Here is a 13,196-nt window from a genome sequence, read left to right on the forward strand (position 1 = left end):
CTGTGAACTAAACTAGGACAGTAGAACAGTAGGACAAGGAGATAGGTTCAAAATAAAGACAAAGTTAGGGATGATGGCAGGAAGTTTTTCACACAAAGAGATCAACATGCAGAATTGGAGAGGAAAACTCTGGAATCATTTTAAAAACGTGGATGAGCAAATTGTAAGGCTTTCACAAATGAATGAGGCAAGATAGGTTGAATGGTCTTTAATCGCGTGATTCGCTCCAATAGATACACATGCACACTACATAACCTTTTCCAGCAGTGGTCCCTCAACCGTAATCTAGCAAATTCTAGTCTGTTCTCTCTCCTAGTACTCCAGCACCATCAGGAACAAAACCCAAAAGCAGTTGTTCAATCGGCAAATAATTCATTCGTGCACTAGAAACTGCCTGTACAAGGACAGCAAGTTCTGTATGTAATGTAAAAACAGTGCCCCAAATGTGAATGCAGGAACCTGCAGACCACTGTTACTTTAAGCACTCTCCACTGTATAACACAGCCAGTCTGGGTAAAAACATGAGCCATATAGCAATATGCAGAGATGTCATTCTTTTCAAAAGTAAATACTTTAGGCAGCTTTTTGATAAAGCCTTGCACTGCTGACAGATGCTACTATTTTTCACTCAGGCCACTGCAGATAAGTTTTCTGCAGCGATTAATATTTACACAAAGTTGAGCAATGCAATGCAGAGCAGGAGAAGGGAAGTCAGGGAGCAAAAGTGAAAGATCTCATCAAGATGAGCAAATCTAACAAGTCATTCATACTGAGCAACAAAGTGAAAAATTAGATGTGCAGAAACCCCACATTTGTATTTTGAACAGTCTGCATCAAAAGAGTAAACATGTGTCTGGCAGTAAATGGGGATTTAGCATCTTTCACAGAGTTATTAGCTTCTTAAAGAACACAATCCAAATATCAGTCTTGTTCTATTCCTGCTTCAGCAACATCCCACATTCGTTGTGTTGTGATTTGAGCAGTAGTCCCAGAGGCTTCAGATAAAGAGTAGCGTCTCTAGTGACCCCAAGCTATACTATAATTAACACTATTCTGTAACAGACATTTAACTGCGGTTTGCAAATTCCTGGAATGAAAGCAACAAGCCTTCAACATCTCAATTACTAAATGAAAGAATCTTCAGAACCAAGGAACATGACCCACCAGCATTTTCTAGTTTTAATTACTTTCCTGCCAACAGCAAACCTGCTGTTGAAATAATGTCTCAACTCAAGTATTACCTTACTATACCAGTGATTGGTGTAAAGAGTAAGTGATGTGAATCTGACATATACCATAGTACAGGAATGGGAAAATGGAGACTTCAAAACTTATTTTTACTAAACATCCTCTTCCGAAGGTTGCTCTCTTTAGCATGCTATTGTCGTATCCCCAATCAGAACCCAACTATCCTGTACTTCCCTACCTGAATTTCACAAAATCAGGTTTTTGCTCCTACCACAGCACTACAATGGCCATAAACAAAATTACAATGACATCCACTATTGACCGTTGTACACTACCACCACTCATCTTCTGGACTTCCTGGCAACCTTTGACACAGTCAACCACTGCATCCTTCTCCAACCCTCTCCACCATTGTCCAGTCCAGTGGGACTGCCCTCACTTGGTTCCACTCCAACCTACCCAATCATAGCCAGGGAATCTCCATCAATGGATTCTCTTACAGCCGCAACAATTTCTTGGGCAAAGTCCAGAAGTAACAATCTTTGACTAGCCTTAAGTGACATCCTGCTCCTTAGTGATGTTGCCCAAAGACATGGGGTCAGTTTTCATGTGGATACAGACGCCATCCAGTTCTATATCTTCACCACAAGTCTCAACCCTTCCATTTTCTTTGTGCCTTTGGTTTTGTCCACTGCCAAAACTCCCACACTCTTGCTTCCATTCTCCACTCCAGCCACTGTCTCCAATTGATTCAGACCATTTGCAACCTCAGCATCCCTTAATGCTCAGCTGTGCTTCAAACTCCACATCCTATCACAAGACACATACTTCCACTCCATAACATTACCCATCTCTACCTCTGCCCTCAGTTCCTCTACTGCCGAATTCTCATCTATGCTTTGATCACCTCCAGACTCACTATTTCAATGCTTTCCTGAATAGCCTCTAACCTGACGCAGGAAAGAGAATTTTGGATGAGCATCAACTCCTTGTGTTGATGAATGATACAAAAGTATAATAATTTTCATAATATTTTTCAGGTTTATTGTAAAGTAGCTTTATGGGTATGGGTGTAGATGGGTCTGTCTGTGTGATCTAATTACATTTGGAGTCAAGTAGACTGCAAGCTTGGAATTATCAAAAGGAGCTAGGTGTAGAAATGTACTTGAAATGCTAATGAGTAAACATGGATGCTGGCTTAGTGTCTAAGATGTGATGGGAATTTGCAGTTTTAGATAAGTGAATGGGTTAGTTCGATTTCAAAGGGATGTTAATCTGTTTACAATAAGCCAGATAAGCAAGGCTAAGGGGTGTGTTTATTTTTCCCAAAGGTTCCTGACAATATTGACAATATGAAAGTCTTATATTATAGGAAAGGTGCCGTTCCAAAGACATATGGAACAATAGAATTTACATATTAAAGAGAGAGAAACATAAATAAAAGGAGAATGAAAGGCTATGTGGAGTGAGAGCCATGTAACATCTAACAGGAGTATGTGAAGAAGCCTCCAGCCATTTGTGCCTAAGTGGGCTGTTTCCAGTAACTGAATGGGAGAAAGCCATTTGGAATTCCACTGCCAAGTGGGTAATGTGTTAACTTGCTGGTTTTGCTTTTAAATCCAAAATCTATTTTTGACTGTTGCCTTAAGGGGGGTGTATAACTGGGAGTCAATTAATTAGGAATGTTAGTTGTTATATTACGTAATTGTTGTCTTATGGATGTGCTTGAAATCTTTTATTTTGTTAATAAATATTTTAATTTTTTAAATCTTTAAAAGGACTTGGCAGACTCATTGCTTCTGAATTCAGCGCACACATCTCATAATAAATACGAATTGTAAAACCGTTGTGATAGCACAACCAAGTTTCCTTCGTGGATTTGGTCTACCAGGCGCACATCTGCCACATCATAACAATGGGCCACAATTTAAAATCAGACTCAGCACTGAATTTCAATCCTGCTATTGTAAACACACCTATTCAGCAAAAGAGGGGGATTAAATAAAAGAAAGATAAAAACAATATGATGAATTAGTTTTAACAAACCATTTGCAAGCTGTGAGGTAAACCTACTTCCAAATAGCATTTAATTGCCACTGCTGGTTGGAGAGCAAGAACAACATAACAGCACTGACTCAAGCCTGATCAATATTCTACCGTAGACAGGACATGAATGGAAGCCTAGAAGCACTTGGAGCAACAAGCCCTCCATTGCAAAAACACAAAAGGCAAAGTGGAAGCAAGAGAGAAACACAATCAGTCTCCAGGCTATATTGCGAGAATCACTGTCACAAGTTGCTGTTAAGTATAAAACAGCCCTGAGCATCCTGCCTGAAATTATATTGTATACATCTGGAATAAACAATCAATACTTGCAACAGTGGTTGAGCAAAGCCCAAGTGGTTTTTTAACTACTATTGAGTAATTCTAGCCTTGAAATCACATCTTCAAAAAAAATTATGGTTTCAAAGTCTGGGTAAAATTTATTTCTTGTGTTCCTACACTCAATGTCATTCACATCTGAAGATTAACAACCGTGGATCAATTAACTAGGAAATTTCATGTCCACCACATAAAAATTCCAGCAAAATAAAAATTGAACACAGATTGAGATGTTTTTCTTCATTAAACAATATGTCTACAGTCAAGATGAGGAAAGACATCTGCTTCTACAATCCATTATTTTCATTCCAAACTTCATCTAGTTTTACCCTGCTTCCCTGACTGATACACATCAGCCCAGCCTGTTCAGACACTCATTGTGTGATTGACCAACAACACAAGCCAATGTCCTCTCTCACCATCTCTGCCAAGACACCCAATATAGTGCAATGCGTCTTCTAAAAATGCACAGCACTAGAACCAGACATGTTCAATCACCTACAGTCGGTGTAATCTCACAGATCACTGCCAGATCCTTGCAATAAAAGAACGAGGTTCATCTTCGTGAAACCAGTTTTGAAATTTGTTTACATTGCTGAAGAAAGCATCAGATGGAGACAGCACATCTGTCTTCAGTAAAGCAGGAAAACACATTTTGGATCATGTACAAATCACACTACAAGTTCCAGCTGTGAAGCCCGCTTTGTTCCCCCTTAAATTAAGACTATTTTCTGTACATATTAATGTAAATATTGTTATGTACTTAGAACTTTATTGCAAGGTTGCCTGCCCTTGGAAGAACAATAATGAGCTAGAAGAGTGCAGAAGAAAACTGAAAAGATACCTCAAGAATAAGCTATTAAAATGTTTATGTTCCTTACACAATATTTGGTAGGCAGTGCTGTACTGGATGTAATGAGATTGCTCTCCTTTCTTCACTGACACTCTCCTGAAGGCAGTGCTTTGTCCAGATACAATTTCAGGAGCAGAAATGGCAGCAGCAGCCTTCCACTAACTCACCCAGAGGCTTTTTTTTTAAAAAAAAACATCACTCATACTGTAGGTACTGCTGGCAAGGCCAACATTTATTACCCATCCCTAAATGCCCTCCAGATGGCAGGAAGTCATCTTATTGAACACTGCTGTCCATGTGGCCTTTAGTGCTGTTAAGGGAGTGAGTGCCGGGAATTTAACTCAGGATGATAAAAGTAGCAGTGATACATTCCCAAGTCAGAATGGTGAGTGATTTGGAGGGAGACTTGTGCTCCCATGTGGCTGCTACCATTTGCTCACAGGTTTGGAAGGTGCTGTTGAAGAAGCCTTGGTGAGTTGCTGCAGTGAGTCATGTAGAGATGGTACACACTGCTGCCACCATGCTCAGCAGCAGAGGGAGTGGACATTTAAAAGATGGTGGATGAGGTGGCAATCAAGCAGGTTGCTTTGACCTAGATGTGTTGAGCTTTTCAGTGTTACTGGAGCTGCACTTATCTAAGCAAGTGAATATATTCCATCACACTTTTGAACTATGCTTTTAGATAACGGAAAGGGATTTGGGAGTCAGGGAGCTGGTGGGATGGGGTGAGTTAGTTGCTGCAGAATATACAACCTCTGACCTTCTCTTGGAGCCACACTATTTGTATGGCTAGTCCAGTTAAAGTTCTGGTGAATGGTGATCCCTAGATTAACTTCAGCAAGGGACGCTACACTGCTGTTGAAATCAAGTACTTTCCTTGTGTCTTCACTAATGCATTTTCAACTCCAGGGTAATTTCTCCACATCCCCCCTGCAAAACAGGGATTGAACCTCAAAAGTTTTCTGCTCTAACTGATGTTGCGCAAATGTTATGCAACGAATCATCCAGGAGGACAACCTTGCCATGAAACTGTGCTCCATTCACTGACCTCTCTCCCTAGAGAGGGAGAGGAGTATATTCAACTATGCTGTGGATCCCAGGACAAACTGGCTTTTCAGTTGATCCTGCTGGAAATGAACATCTGCAAATGAGGAACAAGGAGTTCAAGCTGTGATTGCCCCCAAGGACAATTGCTCCCCTGACACGCAACATCCAAAAGCGCATGAGTGGTCCAAACGCCTCAGACCACTACCTCCTGATAAAACTCCCCTCGGGTGGGGAAGCAAAGAAATTCAGACAGGGATGGAAAAAAGGAGGAACCACAATATTCCGCCGGAAACTTACAACTTGTATGAGAACACCACAAGAGTTCACTCAGAAAAACTGCGTTGCTAAAGATATGAAACAACCAATCCACCCATACTCGCCACCTTTTACAAAGTGTAAATCACTTCAAGCAATTAAGTACAAGATTTATCATGTAATACACTATCAGCTCTTCAAACACGAGACAATAAAATATTCGACAATAACTTATTCTAATTCATTAATGTAAACGGAACTTGGAAGTTTATGCGACAACTTCTCAATTAAGTAGGAGTTGGGGTGTACATTGTACCATTCACACACCAAAGCAGCCAGAACGCTTTGGGGCCCACCCCTAACTGACTGACTGACTGACTGACAGCAGCCAACCCCCACACCCCACACCCAGTGTAACCCCAGGGCCGGGACACTAGACTCCCCTCACCTGGCCTCGCTCGAAGTTCTCCCTTTCCGCCTCCAGACTATTGCCCGGTCGACCCCGCAGCAGCTGGGCCGGCACCTGTTTGACGGAGCTGGTCATTTTATCCATGTCTGCCGCTGTTGTTGCCCGTCTCACCCCTACCGCTCCGGACACTCCACCGTCACCCTGGCACCAAGACCCCACCCACAAACCCCCTTCCCATTGGCTGCAGCTACCACACAGCCTACACCCATTGGACAACAGGAGTCACCATCCTCGGACTCTATTGATCTGTAGACACGTCCGTCAACAGGCAGCGCGTGCTATCGTAATCGGGAAGACTGAACAGTCATTGGATGAAAATTTAACCCACCCCAACATCATTGGTCAAACCGCCCTCCGAATATCATTGGGCCAAAGTTTACCTCCTCCTCGAGCCTATTAGTTAAAAGAGTTAGCCCAAGTTGGCTTGTACATTTATTGGCTGTTGTATCTGCCAATCACTGGAGCCGTGAGAAGCTTGCAAGATTTTAAAGTTTTTAAATTGTATTTTGAAACCAAGCTATTATTAAAATCTTCTGAAACAAAGCGAAACTTCCTCTTCCCATCATTAAAACAACGGGCTTGACCCTGCAAATGAAGGAAGCTGTAAACTTCCTGAGAGCATCGCACTAGTACCAGTGAATCCTTTACACAGGTTAGCATCAGCATTGCGAACAGAAGTTGCCTCATTGAGAGGTTTTGGCTTTGTCCCAGCTCACTAGTTTTTAAACTGAAATGTTTCTCCAGTGGAAGCAAGCGAACATCTCCACAGATTTGCCTTTATCACAAAGATTCTTTTGTAAAGGAGTGCCAGTTATTTTAAAGGCGCTTTGACAGTTATTGTTTTGAAGGGGAATTACAGTAAGCATGCAATAAATAGAGGCAGAATTATGCCATTCAGCCCATCAAGTGTGCTCTGCCTTTCAATAAGATCACAGCTAAACGTCTACATCAACTCGACTTTCCGCACCCTATGCCAGTGCCGGATTTAGAGTTAGTGGCTCCCTCTGCGCAGCTCATTTTCGGCCTCCCGCCTATTGTAATGGTGGCCAAGTTACTACTATTGATGATAGAGTTGGTCAGCAGACACTTCTTGGTTGGAAACATTAAGTTTATTTACAATATACTCAGCAGCAACTACACATGTGCTTTCAACTCCAACTCTATCTCTGCACTAACTCTCCAAGTAGCATACACTACTCTCCTATTGGTTACTACAGATCATGTGATCTTCCATACACATATTATTCTTAAAGGTACATGACACACAAAACAAAACTCCAACAAAACAAAATTCCTGCACCATCCCACTCTCTGGCCCCAGTGAATTCAAAAAAATATGCAGCTCCCTCATAAGGACACATGTCTCATGGGTGCAGCTGAAACACTGATGCACTCCGAATTGCCATTTCTTCATTTATAAGCTGAGACAATGAGGGAATCAAACCATGCAGAGCATTGCAGATAATCCAAATGTTACCCTCATCCATGCAGCTGAGCAGGAGAGGGAGCTTTGCTGATTTTGCTTCCATCTCATAATGGAGCACTGAAGTGAATGTAGCATCTCTACCACTCCCAAGCCCTGTCTGCCTCATTTCCCTGTCGCAGCAATATACGACTTTAAAGAAACATAAATAGCATTGATTTAATCTTAGACGAGTTAATAGCTGTTGAGAGAGCAAAGGGAGGAATTTGATACAAACACAATGAAATTACTGTGTACAATGTTGTTATTAAGGTTAACGCAGCCATTAATATAGGAGAGGAATTTGATCCAAAACGTATTAAACATTTGTATGATTACATCACTCACAGTACTTCCTAGGCTATACAACATTTTCAAATTCCCTGCATTTACTGAATAATTTAACCTCATTAGATGTTTGATCTTGATGCAGGAATGTTGCTGCAGTTCTAATGGGATTAACAAGTGTAACGAGAAGCAATTGTCTGCAAGTTCTTTTAATGCAGTTTACATAATGGACCTTAAAAAGACTAACAAGCACTGACAGACTGGCAAGAATTACTGAACGTAACACTTTGTAACCCTGATACAAGTTTAATCATTCAATTATCTCATAGCATTACCAGATCGCTTGATTATCATTTCCAGTGTGATCATACATCTGAGCACCGTGAACTGCTTTGAGTCTATCACTAATTGGTAATTATCCAAAGAGTCCAATAGGGCATATAAGTAAGAGTCTATAATTAAGGACTAGTGACTGAAGACCTTGAAAATTACAGCTGATCAGAGACAGCTAGCACTGATTAGTAAACTGTTGGTTGAAGTTGATGACACGTTTTGAAGAAGCGACCAAAATAGTGGACAGGACAATGTGTATGGATATTATTTATATGAACTTCCAGATAGTATTTGATAAAGTTCCTCATAAGCAATTGTTAGCTAAAGTTGAAGCTCATAGAATTGAATGCAAATTATTGACTTGCTTGGGAAATAGTTTGAGTAACAGGAGACATGAGATTCTATTTGGCAGGATGTAACTAGTAGTGTTCAAAAAGGACCTGTGTTGGGATGTCAACTTTTCACTTTATTTATCAATAGCTTAGATGGGATAGAAGACCACATTTCCAAATTTGCTGATGATACAAAGATGGTTGACATTGTAAGCCATTTTGATAGAGGCATAAAATTCCACAGATATTGGTATTTATGTGACAAACAGCAGTTGATGCTAGATCAGCTGGTAAGTTTAAATCTGCATTTGATTGGTTAACGAAAAAAATCTAAGGCTTTGAGGGATATGGGATAAAGGTGAGTATGTGGAATTAGGTTGTAGATCAGCTGTGATCTCCTTGAATAACAGTGGAAGGGGCTAAATCATCTGCTCTTTCCAATAATGACTTCTTGGGTACAATTCTAAGGCCATGTTATGGTGGGGGCACCGCTGGAAAAAGTGGCGACCCATGCAAAAGTCCATTGACTTCAGTGGAACTGGAAAATTCACCCAGTGGGAAGGACTGGAAAATTCCACCCATGGGGTGTGTTAGATTGCTTTCTTCTATTTTCTTTTGTTACTTAAACTGAAACATCAGTTGTAAGAACAGCAGAATCCAATCCTTATTTTTAAAGACTCTTGTTAAACCATCCAACATGAATGTTCAAACAATTTTTTTTGTTTGTTCATGGGATGTGGGCTTCGCAGGCTGGGCCAGCATTTATTGCCCATCCCTAATTGCCTTTGAGAAGGTGGTGGTGAGCTGCCTTCTTGAACTACTGCCGTCCATGTGGGTCACAGTCCAGTTAGGGAGGGAGTTCCAGGATTTTGACTCAGCAACAGTTAAGGAATAGCGATATATTTCCAAGTCAGGATGGTGAGTGACTCGGAGGGGAACTTGCAGGTGGTGGTGTTCCCGTGTGTCTGCTGCCCCTGTCCTTCTAGATGGTAGTGGTTGTGGGTTTGGAAGGTGCTGTCTAAGGAGCCTTGGTGAGTTCCTGCAGTGCATCTTGTAGATGGTACATACTGTTATCATTGTGCGTCGGTGGTGGAGGGAGTGAATGTTTGTGGATAGAGTGCCAATCTAATGCTCCTTGTTCTTCCATTCCCTCACTGACTCTATTAGCCTATCCAATTGATTTTATGTAGGAAATGATGACCAGTTAGAAGAAATGTATTCTTGTAATGAGGCTCATAGCTAATTATCTCGCACTGCTGTAAATAGTATGATCCATTATCTTGCACTGATATAAGATGCCTTTTCAGAGATGTTGCAGATACCTGGAATGTTTGCAATCAGAGCTGAGTATTGGTAACCCAACATTATCCAAGAATATGCTAGATGTGGAGAAAAAATGAGAGGTAATGAGGATATTTCAGAAGTATTACTGAAATTATTGCCCATCCCTAATTGCCTTTGAGAAGGTGGTGGTGAGCTGCCTTCTTGAACTACTGCCGTCCATGTGGGTCACAGTCCAGTTAGGGAGGGAGTTCCAGGATTTTGACTCAGCAACAGTTAAGGAATAGCGATATATTTCCAAGTCAGGATGGTGAGTGACTCGGAGGGGAACTTGCAGGTGGTGGTGAAACCTACATTACCATCAAGAAGAAATTGGGATAGCAATTACTTTGGAGTGCCCCTTGAAGACGTGGTTACTCCTGATCACCCTGTACCATATTTTATTGAAAGATGTGTGGAGTACATTGAATCTACAGGATGAGAACAAGTGGCTTTTCCCTCTTGTTGGCTCCCTCACCACCTGCTACAGACCCAGTCTAGCAGTAATGTCCTTTAGTACTCATCCAGCTTGATCTGCAGTGGTGCTACCGAGCCACTCTTGATGATGGACATTGAAGTCCCCCACCTAGAGTATATTCTGTGCCCTTGCCACCCTTGGTGCTTCTTCCAAGTGGTGTTCAACATTGAGGACCACTGATTGATCAGCTGAAGGGGGAGGGCAGTACTTGGTAATTAGCAGGAAGTTTCCTTGCCCATGTTTGATCTGATGCTATGAGACAGACCCAGAGTTGATGTTGAGGACTCCCTGGGCAACTCCCACCTGACTGTATATCACTACGTTGCCATCTCTAATGTGTCTGTCCTGTTGGTGGGACTAGACATTACCCAGGGATAGTGATAGGGGTGTCTAGGACATTGTCTGTAAGGTATTATCCCATGAAAATGGCTACATCAGGCTGTTGCTTGACTAGTCCTTGGGAAAGAATCACAGAATCACACAGTGCAGAAGAGGCCCTTCGGTCAATCGAGTCTGCACCGACATGCGAGAAACATCTGACTGACCTACCTAATCCCATTTACCAGCACTTGACCCATAGCCTTGTTCTCTGGTCTTGTTGGTACTACCCTTCCCCTTTATGGTAACATGATGGCCCTGAACTCTCACTATTCTCATTTTGAATTATCCCCACTGGTCTGATGTAGACTTTCCTACAAGTAGCTGCTCCAAGTCCACCTTGGCCAAATCCTGTCTTATCATATTGAAATCGGCCTTCCCACAATTCAGGATCTTTATTTCCGGTCCATCTTTGTTCTTTTCCATAATTACCTTAAAGCTTACAGAGTTATGGTCACTATCCCCAAAATGCTCCCCCACTGACACTTCTACCACTTGCCTGGCCTCATTCACTAAGATCAGGTCCAGTACCACCCCTTCTGCTGTAGGATTTTCTACATGCTGGCTCAAAAAGCTCATCTGGATGCACTTTAAGAATTCCACTCTCAGCCTTTTACACTAAGACTATCCCAGTTAATATTACGGAAGTTGAAATCCCCTACTATTATTACCCTATTATTTTTACACTTCTCTGAAATTTGCCTACATATCTGCTCTGCTATCTCCCCCTGACTGTTTGGAGGTCTAGAGTATACTCCCAGCAGTGATTTCCCCCTTTTTGTTTTTATGTTCTACCCATATGGCCTAACTTGAAGAACTTTCTAAGATACCATCCCTCCTTACTGCAATAATTGACTCCTTGATCAACAGTGTAATGTCACCTCCTCTTTTATAGCCTTCCCCTGAACCCCACCCCAACCCCTCAAGCCTGAAGATTCTATCCCTGGAATATCGAGCTTCCAGTCCTTCCTTTCCCTCAACCATGTTTCTGTAACATATTCCCATGTGTTAATCAATGCCCTCAATTCATCTTTCTTATTTATAAGACTCCTTGTGTTAAAATAGATGCAATCCAGCCTTGCATTATTCCCTTGCGCCTTCACAAGTCTATATTTGTTCTGCCTTCCAGATTGACTTAGCTTCTCTTCTATATTTGGCTGTACATGACCCATTACTGTATCTCCACTCTGTATCCCATCACCCTGTCAAATTCATTTAAACCCCTCCAACAACACGAGCAAATCTCCCCACAAGGATTTTGGGTCCTATTCCAATTCAGGTGCAACCCCTTCAACTTGTACAGGCCCCACTTTTACCAGAAACAGACCCAATAATCCAGGAATCTAAAGTCCTCCGCCTCCTGCACCAACCCTTCAGCCATGCATACATCCTCTCTATCCTCCTATTCCTATACTCACTAGCACGTGGTACAGGGAGTAATCCAGTAATCAGGAAGTTTGTTCCAGACTCCAACAACATTCTGGGTGAAAAAATTTCCTCTCATCACATTTACTCCTTTTGCCAATTATTGCCAATTGAATCTGTGTCCTCTAGTTCTTGATGTTCTCTTGAGTGGGAACAGTTTCTCACTACTTATCCTGTCTATACCCCTCAGGACCTTGAATACCTCTATCAAGTCCCCCCTCAGCCTTCTTTTCTCCAGGGGAAAAAAAGAGTCCTAACTTCTCCAATCTATCCTCATAGCTATAGTTCTTTATCACTGGAATCATTCTTGTGAATCTCCTCTGTACTCTCTCCAATGCCTTCACATCCTTCCTCAAGTATGGACCCAGAACTGGATGCAGTAGACGAGATGACATCCTTACTCTTGCATGCAATGCCCCTATTTATAAAGCCTAAGATACTATATGCTTTATTAACCGCTTTCCCAACATGTCCTGCCATCTTCAATAACCCATGTACATATACACTGAGGCCCCTCCGTTCCTCCACCCCCTTTAGAGGCTCTCCCCTTATTTTACACTGTCTCGCCATATTTTTCCTGCCAAAATCAATCACCTCACACTTCTCTGCAAGGAACTTCATCTGTCACTTATCTGCCCAATTCACGAACATGTCTATGCCCTTTTGAAGTTCAAGACTATCCCCACAACAGTTGACAACATTTCCAATCGTATCATCTGCATATTTTGAATTCATGCCCTGCACACCACAGTGTGTGTCATTAAAAAAATCAGGAAGAGCAAGGGTCCCAACACTGACCCCTGGGGAACTCCACGACAAACCTTACTCCAATCTGGAAAACAAGCATTTATCATTAGTCTCTGTTTCTGGTCACCCAGCCAATTTCTTATCCAAGTCCCTACTTTCCCTTTTATTTCTTGACTTATAATTTTGCTCACAAATCTGTTGTGTGGCACTGTATCAAATGCTTTTTGAAACTACGTGAA

At 41.8% G+C, this 13,196-nt stretch overlaps 1 protein-coding gene across 2 annotated transcripts in view; it reads right to left on the reverse strand.

The window, feature by feature from the left end:
• hip1 (huntingtin interacting protein 1) overlaps positions 1-6,343 on the reverse strand; it is a 295,812-nt gene extending 289,469 nt beyond the window's left edge. For both annotated transcript variants that reach the window (XM_041197228.1, XM_041197232.1), the window contains exon 1: positions 6,174-6,343. In XM_041197228.1, coding sequence (XP_041053162.1) covers positions 6,174-6,278 — 105 coding nt within the window. In that variant the 5' untranslated portion in view covers positions 6,279-6,343. The remainder of the gene's footprint in view (positions 1-6,173) is intronic.
• Positions 6,344-13,196: the final 6,853 nt, after the last annotated feature.

Source organism: Carcharodon carcharias, chromosome 10 (assembly GCF_017639515.1).
Source record: "Carcharodon carcharias isolate sCarCar2 chromosome 10, sCarCar2.pri, whole genome shotgun sequence".
Taxonomy (NCBI): domain Eukaryota; kingdom Metazoa; phylum Chordata; class Chondrichthyes; order Lamniformes; family Lamnidae; genus Carcharodon; species Carcharodon carcharias.